General features: G+C 33.2%; 1 protein-coding gene across 1 annotated transcript; it reads right to left on the bottom strand.

Annotated features, from left to right (window-relative positions):
* Positions 1–2,259: 2,259 nt before the first annotated feature.
* On the bottom strand, positions 2,260–4,145 carry LOC131031337 (nuclear transport factor 2-like). Its single transcript, XM_059215052.1, has 9 exons — positions 4,104–4,145; positions 3,863–4,000; positions 3,436–3,724; positions 3,194–3,354; positions 2,946–3,087; positions 2,735–2,856; positions 2,596–2,661; positions 2,440–2,506; positions 2,260–2,330 (listed from the first exon to the last, which is right to left on the bottom strand). The coding sequence occupies exons 1-9, from the start codon at positions 4,143–4,145 to the stop codon at positions 2,260–2,262; spliced, it is 1,098 nt and encodes a 365-aa protein (XP_059071035.1).
* Positions 4,146–12,019: the final 7,874 nt, after the last annotated feature.

The following is a 12,019-nucleotide window of genomic DNA, read 5'->3' as shown; positions in this document are numbered from 1 at the left end:
GTATACCTTTTGCAGTAGAGCCCAAGCTGAAAGCTTTGTGAGAGTGGGTTAGAAGTTAAATTGATAAAATTTAAGGAAATAGAATATATAAGCACCACCTTACCATTGGAGGGAGAGTTACCTCATCATTGGAGGGAGGGTTCAAGTTTGTCAAAAGATACTATCTTCCTACAACATTTATTATACATCTTCACAAAATTCAAGAAATTATAAGTTTAATTATATCCAAAAGATCATTTTGTCTAATGGAAAATGAGGGAGAAAGAACCGTGCTATTAAATGGAGTTGGTTTACTATGAGCAAGAACATGAGAGGAATCGGCTTAAAGGATTTAAGATGGAAAGGCAATGCATTAGCTTCTCAATGGATAGTCAAAGCTCTTAGCAGAGAAGAACAATGGAAGGTTTTGATTAGACATACCATTAGTAGGGCCATGTCTATAAATAATCTAAATAACTAGCCTTTATTGTAGTGTACTATTTCAGTTGCTCATATGTGGTGTTGCAAGCCTTTATTGTAGTGTACTATTTCAAATGATATTCTACTAAACGATTCACTCCCTTGTGTAATTTAGCACATAAAAATTTATGATGTAAGATAATCATAACATTTCTTAACATTAAATATTATTTAAAAAAATCATAACATGGTAGGTAAGTATTTCATCAATAAAATGGTATATAATCATTTCAACATATTAAATCATTTCTTTAACAAAAAAATATTGCGCAAAACAAAGTTTAAATAAAAACAATTTAAAAAAAATATAAATTTATATAATTAAAAAAATTAATTTATTTTGTGTTATAATTTATATAAAACAAATTTATACATATATTATCTAACTACAATTTTCTAATAATTATACATTTGACATATTTCTAACATTCATTGTATACAGATACTTCTTCTATACATTTCAAGCTCTAAAAATATACAAGTTATAAATTTAACTATTATAATAGATTTATTTTATAAAATTTTATTTAAATTTTTTCCCGTATCATTATATTTGGTCCTAAAGTTTACCCCACTTCTATAATATTGATCTACTTTAGCTTAAATAATACAATTATTGATAATATCACACATAATCTATAGTACTTTTGTGGTTCTCTATTTTACCACCTTCTTGTGAGTGATCACCTTAATAAATTTTACAAAAAGACCTAATCTAGAATCTATAATACAACATAATTCACATAATTCCCTTCCTTACGATTATAATCCTATTATTCAACTTAGCAAACATGATCTTGCGTGTTTAGTGTTTTTTTTTCTAATCCTAGGAATCTATCATTTCTTTTGTATACAAAGGTCTATTTCCATGCTTATAGTATTATACCAAGTTTCAATTTTTCGTTATTTACATACACCACAATAAACTTCCTTTCGGATCCTTTTCTAATTTTCAATCTCAACAAATGACCAATTTTATTCCTTGTATTATAAGAAACTCTTAAAGTTTTATTTATTCAAGTAACATTCATTAACAGATTTTAGTATATGATTCGAATATTTTCTCATCTAATATATCTTATGAAAGTTGGTAGTCATGATATGGTCCATTCAATTCTCTATTTTTCACATTTGACCCATCTAATATCACCAATAAAATATCCTTAAAACCTTTAATATCTTTGAATAAGATATAAAACATAGAATATTATGAAAATAGAATAATATAAAAGGTAAAACAAGGTGTGGAGGAGAGAATCTAATGGAACTCTTTAACAAACTATACAGAGTTCTAATTACATATGATGTAGATTATACCTTTTATAATATTCATGACATATGATGTAGATTATACATTTGACATATTTCAAACATTCATTGTCTAAGATATAACAAAATTTTATATATAGATAACAAAAATAGAACTCTTTAACAAACCATACAGAGTTCTAATTACATTTACATTGATGATTCTTCGAAATTTCAAATCACCATCAGAAGCGATTGGCTTTCGAGACCCACTAAAACAAGCTTCGGAGACAGCACCTTGCTCAGGATCCCTTCCAGTTGCAGCGTGGTTCCAAATTCATGACCAGCTGCAGAGTTTCCATCCGCCCTTGCGGGGTCTCTATCTCAATCTGGGCAGGGTGACACTATTATTGTCTATGCTCTCCCATGCCTATGCCTTTGCCTTTGTTCATACTGGTTATGCCTCTACGGGGTAAACTGCTTTAGATTAGACCAAGTATGAATAAAAAACATGTACTTCTTCTGTACATTTGAAGCTCTCGGAAATACAAGTTAGAAATTTCTTGCATAGCCATTGCGTCCTTGACGATCGCCTCCTCTCTTTACGCCATTTGGAATATTGTCTTTCCATGGTAGAAATCAATCAGTAGGAGCAGAGAAAAACAATTATATTTGAAGACTATATTACATTATATGAAAATATAATAACCTAATTAAGGCTTTGCGAAATACCTCTGAAACCAGCCAACCTTTTCTTTTCAACATATACGCGACGCCCAGAGATGACAATAGGAGATGCCTGCTTACAAAATATAAATACAAGTTTTATGAAAATAAAGATAAATACAATATCTAATAACACTAAATAATTCGATACAAATTAAGTACCTTTACAGCACTCTCCACAGAAGTTGATGATTGGAACTCAATGAAAGCATAGCAAAAGTTTTTTTCCTGCATTACAGTATTTAAACATTACAGAAGGAAAAAAGCAGCAAACAAGCGAGATTTGTTTTCAAAAACATACCTTGTTGGCTCTGATTTGAATTCCACCAGGCTTTATAGAACCATATTTTTTAAACTCTTCTTCAAGCAAGGTAATTGTAGAATTCCATGGCAAATTTCTTAAATGGATTGAGTTCTCATTGACTGTAAGTTATATGGAATTTCAAGGTTAGTGAGAAATTAAGAACCTGAAAGATACAATTTAAAAATGGTGAAGGGAAGATTATGGTAACCTGGGGCTTTTCCAGAATTAGAGTTCAAGGATTGTGATGTTGTATGTACTTGTGATGGTACATTTGCTTTCAGTCCGGTATTTATTGGAAATTTCACCACAACAGTTGGCCTTTGAATAGGATGTGGGTTCTCTTTCAAAAGCTGAACATTCAAAGAAAAAAATATCAGTAACATCATATTCTACAAACGCTCAATGTATGAAAGGGCTTTGAAGTGCTCGACGTGCATTCAAAATGTTTATACTTACAACTGCTAGAAAACTCATTTTTGTTGTTTCTTCTGGTGGTGAAATAGTTTTCTCAATATCCTTAAGCTGTTGTTCATTCTCAACAGTTTCAGTAGCATGTTTATTTTCCAATTTCGAAGGTTGTGATTCAAATCTTTGAATTTCTTTTGCAGGAACTATCTCTGCTAAGACACAGAAAGGCTGCGATTAAAGAAGATTCTACATCGAAAAATACTGAAAGATAGAAGAAGAGACCATTTTACCTTCCTGCAAAGGCTCATCACAAACAGCATTAGCCGACATATAAGTTTTGTCTTCTGAATACTGGGATTCTTCCAAATACCGAAATGCATCGTTTAGAACAAAATAGCCTCTCTCCTGTGGTGCTAAAAAGAAAGACTGGGCAAATTTTCTTTCGACATTCTCGTGCCCTAATATGATTCCAGTTACCAATATGATATAAGATTCATTATAAGCTTGTTGTGAATCCACAGTTCCTATTTTAACCTCATTTCCCTCATTGAGCGAAGACACTATATTGTTTTTAATAGCCTGTTGGTAACAACCATTCAAAACAAGAACAGCATTATATCTTGTAGTTGCATGCCATGTGGTAATATTGTATTTCAAAAATGAATTTGTATGGTTTGAAACTGTTATACACTGAATCTACTGCAATATTTGACTTACTTCTAGGGTTGTTACATGCAACAATTGACCATTGGGTTCAGGGCGGGTGACAGTGCTGCAATCTTTGTAGAACTCGTATAGCTTATCTGGACAGTTGTTTAGAACACAGTAATACTGGTTCACAAATTCGTTTGCAACCTACCAAACCAAAAGTGTTAATGAAATAAACTCCAAGCCCAACGCAAATGATCCAAACCCAAAACCACTTTATAAGAATAACAAGATGGTATAGTATTCATACCTCAGAGGCAGGAAATTCTCTTTGTAACTGCTGGGATTCCATCCTTCTGAATTGGAAATGATAATCAGTTGCATGTTAAAGTGTGTTGAATCTGCTAACTATCCCAATCACAAGTCTAGGAAAAATTGCAAAAGAGAAAATAAAGAGAATATGTAGAACATAATTCCTGTTGCAGACCTTGTATGGATTTTAACTGTAAAGAGTTGCTTTTCAGTGAATGTGAATACTTTCCACACCTTTTAAAACCTCTCAACTGATTTAGTGGACTGAATTGAAATTTCGAAACAGCCTAAATATTTTTCTCACAAGCACAGATACAAGAAGGCATAACAGCAGAGTACAAGTTAGTTTGCTTTTCTTTTCTTTTTCCAAATATATTTATAAGGCATAACAGGCGTGTCTTTTGACTAAGAGAATCGAAACTATTGAATTTTGGGATGATAACGTTTGTATGGCCATAATTACCTATTCCTATACAAGTCTAGTCTAATACAACAAGACGCACACATAAGTAAAAATGACGTTAGATTAATTAATTTAGAGTGAGGATTGAAATATTAAATGTTAAGAGAGTAATTGCAAAGAAAAGTATATGTAGTATGTGTGGAAATGTGTTTGATGTGACATTGACTCTAAAGATCCGATGAAGGAAAATATGTAACTTAAATTTGTTCATTATATCAGATTTGTTCTAGGGTATTTTCATAGGGGAAGAGCACCAGTAGTCGTCATAGCTAACTTCGCGCACCCACAGATCCTAAAGGGTATGTCGTATTTTGGTTTTTTTTAGTCATCTTCGTATGCGACTTAACTGCTTGTAGCTATTGATCTGGCTTGTGGGTAGTAACGATGCATGCTCTGGAATCAGTTATGCGCACAAAGGTAAAAAAGTACACATTTCAAAGTGTCGCCTGATACCTAACTAAAGATGTTCCAGTAACCGTCAACTCAAAATTGCTAGTACTTGTTGACAAATGTCCAAATAGCGATGCACAAATGTTCCAATAGTGGTGCACAAATGGGACAAATGTTCCAATAGTTGTTCACAAATGGGCCAATTAATTACAAAAAAAGGTCGGCTATTGGTACAAAACAAATTTATTAATGGTGTTTTCACTATGAAGGCTATTGGGGGATCAACATAACAATAAGGTGACGGTTCTTGGAACTATGTTATCTATTGGTGCTCTTCCCCTAGTATTACATATGTTCTCTAAGGCATAGATCTAATTTTGTTGGTTGTACTTTACTTCTTTTTTTTTTCTGTTATATGATTTTTTATGCTCAAAGGCTGGTGGTGTTTGTATATATTAAGGGGAGATCATCGAGTCTAAAATGACAAACTTTACATTGAGCATCCTCATAGAACCAACTTTAGTTGGAAGCAAGCAAACATTTTGATGTCAAATTATTTTTGGTAAGTCCTCTATTCAAAATGTTCCTTCTTGTTCTACAATAGTGATAAGATGTTCTAGTATGTCAATTATATACATAACAAATACTCACATAAATGTACACTAGTCCACTCACAACAACTAGTGGATTTTTGTTAATGCCAATAACTTATTTGAAAATCAAAATCCTTGTTCAAGTACCATGTTGATGAAAATTTTTAAGAAAATCAAGTTCAAATAACAGTCAAATCTTAGCCTCGCCCAACTTATTACAACATTAAATTTGTCTCTAAGAATACGTAATCATTAAGCTTATTCCCAGGAGGTCTCCCTTCAGGTGATTTCCTAAGAAGGCCCAATGCTTCACCTTTATGAGCATCAACTAGATGAAATGAGTGCTAAGTAGACCATTCATTCTCATGAGAGATGGGTTCTTGTGAACTACTACTTATGAAACATGGGTCAATGAGTTTGTCTCGAAAACTACATAATTGAATCTTGATAATAATATGATAATTTGGTTTGTTGTGGAAAATATATCCTACTTATAAATTGATAAGCTTAAGGGGCTCTATTATAAGTGGGTTCAACCTTGGAGGAAACTCCATTGTTAAGAGTGTCCGAGTTGGAGTAATACTAGGATGGGTGACCTTCTGGGAAGGCCCAATGTTTCACTTCTATGAGAATCACCTAGATATAATGAGGTATAAGTGGACCATTCATTCTCATGGGAGTTGAGTTCATGTGAACCACTACTCATGAAACGTGGGTCAATGAGTTTGACTTGAAAACTATATAGTTGAATCTTGATAGCAATATCATAATTTGACTTGTTATAGAAAGTATCTCCTACTTATCAATTGATGAGCTTAAGGGGCAATATAATGAATGGTCTATAATCAAGGACAAAATGAGCCCAAAGGAATATGAAAGGGAGAGATGTTTAAAATTTGAATTACTTGAAATACTGGCAAGGGAAGAATGTTATTGGAGGCAAAAATCAAGGGAAGTATGGCTTCAAGAGGGGGAAAGAATTACAATTTTTTTTCACAAGGCCTCAATAGAAAAAAAAGGGAGAAGTAAATTTATGGAAATCAACAAGATTGATGCAACAAGAACCCAAACTTTGGAAGAAGTTAACAAAGAGGCCACAAAATTATTTGAAACAATGTTAAAGGAAAAGTCACAAGGGAGTAAGGAAATGAGGTGAAAATTTATGGATACAATTCCCAAAGTAATATCAGAACAACAGAATCCGGAGTTTTTTAAGGCAGCAAAAATGGAGGAAGTTAAAACAACAATATTTCAGATGAATCTCGACAAGGCTCCTGACCTAGATAGTTTCTCGGCTAGATTATTCCAATGTTTTTGGGAGATAGTGGGCCAAGATATACACACTTGACAGTGGAGGAAACAAGGAAAAAGAAGAGGGTATTAAAGGAAATGAACCACAAACCACACATTCTTTGCACTAGTCCGAAAGAAGAAGATGGTAAATTCTATGCAAGATTTTAGACCGATTTCTTTACGCAACACTACATACAAAATAATATCCAAAATTATTGCCAACTATTTTTAAAAAGTCTTAAATTTTGTAATATTAGAAGAACAAAGTGCCTTTGCCCCTAGGAGTTCAATAGTGGAAAGGATAATAATAGCCCATAAAGGAATTCAATCATCTAGAAAATCAAAATAGGCAGGGATGATCATAAAATTGGATATTATGAAAGTGTATGGCTCGATGGATAGAGAATTCCTCAAGGAAATTCTAGACAAATTTGGGCTTATGAAGGATTGGATTTGATGGGTGGATGGATGCATATCAACTCTAACCTTTTCAGTGTGGATGAATAGTGGGGCTCATGGTTTCTTTAATTCAAGTAGAGGTATAAGACAAGGCGACATCTTATCTCCCTTTCTATTCATAATTATGGGAGAGGCAATGGGTAGGGGGATAACTAAACTAAGGGAGGAACCAAATGGTATGGAATTAAGGTAGTTGTTGGTGAGGCCACGGTGACACACTAGCAATTTGCAGATGATACTATGTTGTTTGGACAATCAGACAACTAGGAAGCTAGGACTATTGAGTCACTACTCAATAAATATTTTTATGTCTTGGGACAAAAAATTAATTTTTGTAAATCGAAGGTCTTCTTCGTCAACACTCAACCAAGTCTTGCAAGGGATTCGACCAACATCCTAAAACTTAAAGTAGCTAATTTTCTAGGCAAGTTCTTGGGCACATGACTCTTTAAAGGGATGAATAAAAAGGAATACTGGATGAACATAGTTTCAAGCTACGTAGACAAGAAGATTCTATGGAAAGGTAAATGGATTTCGTTAGTAGGAAGATTGCTTATGATAAAATCAGTGCTTTTGACAGTCCCGTTATACTCCATGTCCTCTCTAAAATCCCTGATGGAATAGATGCAGAAATGAAAAAAATCATGAAAAGATTCTTTTGGAATGGCATGAATGACCAAAACAGAATACCCCTATTAATGTGGGACAATAAATGCAAGCCAAAAAAAGTAGGACGTGCAGGACTAAGAAACTTGTTGATAATGAAGTTGGAAATGGGAGAAAAACTTGTATGGAGACTATATACAAATAGTAACGAGAAATGGATTAAAATCATAAGAAGGAAGTATGTAAATTCCAATTACCCGATTAGCATACTCAAAGTAAGAGATTCTCCTAGAGGCTCGATAGTGTGGAATTATATTTTAGAAAGCTGGGATATAATAACAAGATATATCACATGGGAAATAGTAAATGGAGAGCAAGGATTATTTCGTAAAGACTCATGAAATAATTACAAAAAATTTGGAGGAATATCTGAATTTGGAAGACATAAGAAAAGAGACCCTATTGAAATGGGGAGAACAGGTGAAAGATTATGGGATAATTATAGTAGAAAATGGGACGATAAGTTGGTCAACAATGTTGAATGAAATACCGAGTCTTTCTTTATTTGCTCAACAATGTTGAATGAAATACCAAATTCTCTAAAGATACATAGTTTTATAATAAAGTATTCTTGTTGGCATTTTACTACAAAACTCCTTAACATTTAAATCTATGTCAAATTTACTCAATTCTTATAATTGCTGTGTAAACACATCCTTCCATTGTGATGATAATTTAAACATCCACAACCCCACTAGAAGATTTATATGTAGCAATCCAATACTGGCTACTAGTTTATTCTCTCACCTTGTAGTCCTCACCTACATTTCATTTGGTTTGTTGACACTACTTATTTAGTTACAAAAAGTTGAAGTTCGTAGCATCTTGCATAAATAATTAGTTAAGGAGGGGTGTATCCTTAGCAATTGTTTGTGTCAAAATTTGGTTCAGAAGAATTCATGATGAATAATTAGATATTTTTGGGTCCTTTTGTTTGGATGAACTCTTTTGTTATTAACCATTCCATATCATTACTATTGATATTGGGTCATCTATAGATGAAATAGTGGGAGAGGAAAAAAGGAAATTGCAATGCATGATATGTTGACCACAAACCTATAAATTCTTCTACTACTTTGGATAGATAAATTACCTCCTTATGAACTAAAAATGTGGTTGACGTTAGAGAGTAGAAACTCTTATCTTTCTTCTACATGGGTGTTCCTCACAACTTTGATGAACTTGGTGTGATGGCTAGGAGTAATTTTGAAAACAACTATAGTTCGTGTTATTGGAGCATCTTATCTCCTTGTGGGTTTTAGTAGTTGATTTTATAGATTAAAAAAATCGACATAAAAAATTTCATGTAACAAGGAAAATATGGTACTTGACTCAAGCAATTTATTAACTAGGTAGCATGTTGCGTTTGATACTATTCTATCCCACTTTATAAGGATGAAATGAAAAAAATCCTTCAAATGAATATAAAAGGCATTAGAAAGTCATACTTAATTCTTATTTACTTCTCAATCACCACTGTTACTGTTTCTTTCTCAAATTGGTGTTGCATTGCTTGTTCTAATTTGAGTTACAATAGTCAACATTAAAGAACCCATAACCCGTACAACCTGAGTTGGCCTAATGGTGGAGAATTTGTGCTTTTTAAAGAGAGGTCACAAGTTCAAATCAAACAAGGGGGTAGGGTATGTACACCTTATCGGCTTCGGCCCATTACCTATCAAAAAAAAAAAAAAAAACCCACAATCCATGCTACCTTTTACATTTCATTAAAATAAATTTTTTTTTGAGTTTGGCCATTGTGGATAATATTTAAAGAGAGCATGGTATTCTATTGAATACATTATAATTTCCAACATGTATTTGGTTAAATTTAAGTTGTTAACTCAAATTGGAAAGTCTTTGTATTCTTTGCATGAACACACTCCTTAATTGACATATTAAGCACAAAAATGTCAGTCAACTCTGAATGTTTAACATTTTTAAGACTAAAACCGTATGCTTAGTGCGTCTTATTTAAGCCATTTCACCCTATAGTAGATTTCCATACAACATTCCATAGCTCCCATTTTGTTATACGCATGAAAAATGCAGGCAAATATTTTAAAGTCTGGCTTTAAGGTTTAAAGTTTGCTTAGCATATTTACCTTATTGATATTGATATACTAGTTTATCGATGTCGATAACATATTTAATAATAATTATAAGAATAACCAATTTATTTCAATTTAGGCATAAAAAATAAGACATAATTATAAACTCTTTATTTTATTATGGAAATCGATGCTTTTCTTTTCTAATCTACTTTTGTGTTTAGCTGGTATTGGTAACACTAAATTTTAGATATACCCTTATAAGGAAAATGAAAATTAATTAGTGCATGGAATTCAACTTTTAAATTGAGTACATTTGTAGAGATACTACAAATTATCAACCTTAAAAGTCTCTGTCTTAGTACTTTGCCTTGTATGAGCAACTTAATTTTTCTATAGCCCTGTACTCAATCTTCAAGACAACCTAATTATCTAACTTCTTGATAGGAAGCACAAAAAGATTTCTCAAATAGGTTTGTTTGGAAAAAAATGTGATTTTCTCTTTCATTACAAAGATCATTGACAACATTCTTGAGCTTTTTCTTCTTTTTAATCACATTAGTACATCAATATCTCTCTTTATAGGAAAAAGGTACCCATCTTCAACCCTGATCACTTACCCCAATGCATAAATTTTTTCAGTCTTAAATCTTTATGAATTTCTATTTAAAACATAGGTCGAAGAAGGCACAATGACTCCCTGAATCGATTTATTACAACCAATCCATAAACCTTAAATATAATTATAATAACTTTAGTGTCATAAAATTGTGACCCTTGCAATTTTAGACCATAATAAGGTCCCCACACATGAAAAATTGAATCCCTAAGCCTGATTGGAGACTAGAGACTTGCTGAGGCCTTGAAAAACTGCATATTTCTTGCTCCCCACTCTGCCTAAACAAGCATCCTCTCCTAGAAAAAAAGGCAGGACAGGGGCATGGTGCCCCTGTCCCTACTCTATTTTGGGGTATTAATCCTCAAATTATGCTTTGGTGGTTGTGCATTGAGCAGGTAAACTCCCCTAGTGTCTGCCTATCATGGAAAATTAGTTCAATAACACTATTTGATAAGTATATAAGTTGCAGTCATTTTGGGGAAGGAAGTTTCATAAGCGAGAATTTCACGAGATCACGCATTCAAGCATTCAAGAATCACTTTCAAGTATTGAGCATCTCAAGTCTTCTTTCAAGGATAGGTGTTGCATTCAAGTCAAAGATTCAACCATTGAAGAGGAGATTCATTCCAACATTCAACTTCATCCGAAAAATTCTATCAACATATCTATAACAACCTCCCTTGAGGTGATTTACATTTCAATCTTTCATTTACATTTACTTGCAAGTACTTTTCATTTGGTTAATTCAAAAACTGGTGTTTGAAATGAAGGCAAACCCCCAATCCCAACCCCTTTTCCTCTGTTTTCTATGTGTAGGTTGTAGGTGTGCAACAGTACTTTCGTATTTGGAATCCATTTGTAGAGGTAAAAGAATCATTTTCCTTTCATGGATTGTTTTGGAGGACTGCGTACACATTTCAGCACGGTCCGGGCAACTTTTGGTCAAATTCCAAGGCGACTTCGTCTCGACATATTATTGCCAGATCCTGGTGCACAACTTCATCCTACACTTCTATCTCGACTTACAACAAGATCTTTGTCACTTTATTCTCTTAGTCATTAGTACACAATTCAATAAATTCAATCTCATTCATTAAGAGAGGAGCAACCTACCATTCCCACATCAATCAGAATATTACTTCCTTCTCTGGAGGTTGAATCTAGTGCATTTTCCCCCATCTTCTAATGCAATGAGTGAAAAGTATTTGAAGGGAAATCCGAAGTGAAACTTCCATCTCTCTTTGGAGGGAAGAAAGGCTTTCCGCTAGATCTCTTATTCGCTCATTTTTCCAAACATTACATTTTCGTGAACGCGACATCTTGAATTCTTTCCTTGGAACAAACTTGGAAGTTTAATTTTTATGCACACTTAGTGGTTAA

Source organism: Cryptomeria japonica, unplaced genomic scaffold, assembly GCF_030272615.1.
Source record: "Cryptomeria japonica unplaced genomic scaffold, Sugi_1.0 HiC_scaffold_48, whole genome shotgun sequence".
Lineage (NCBI taxonomy): Eukaryota > Viridiplantae > Streptophyta > Pinopsida > Cupressales > Cupressaceae > Cryptomeria > Cryptomeria japonica.
This window is presented reverse-complemented; position numbering and strand designations above follow the sequence as displayed.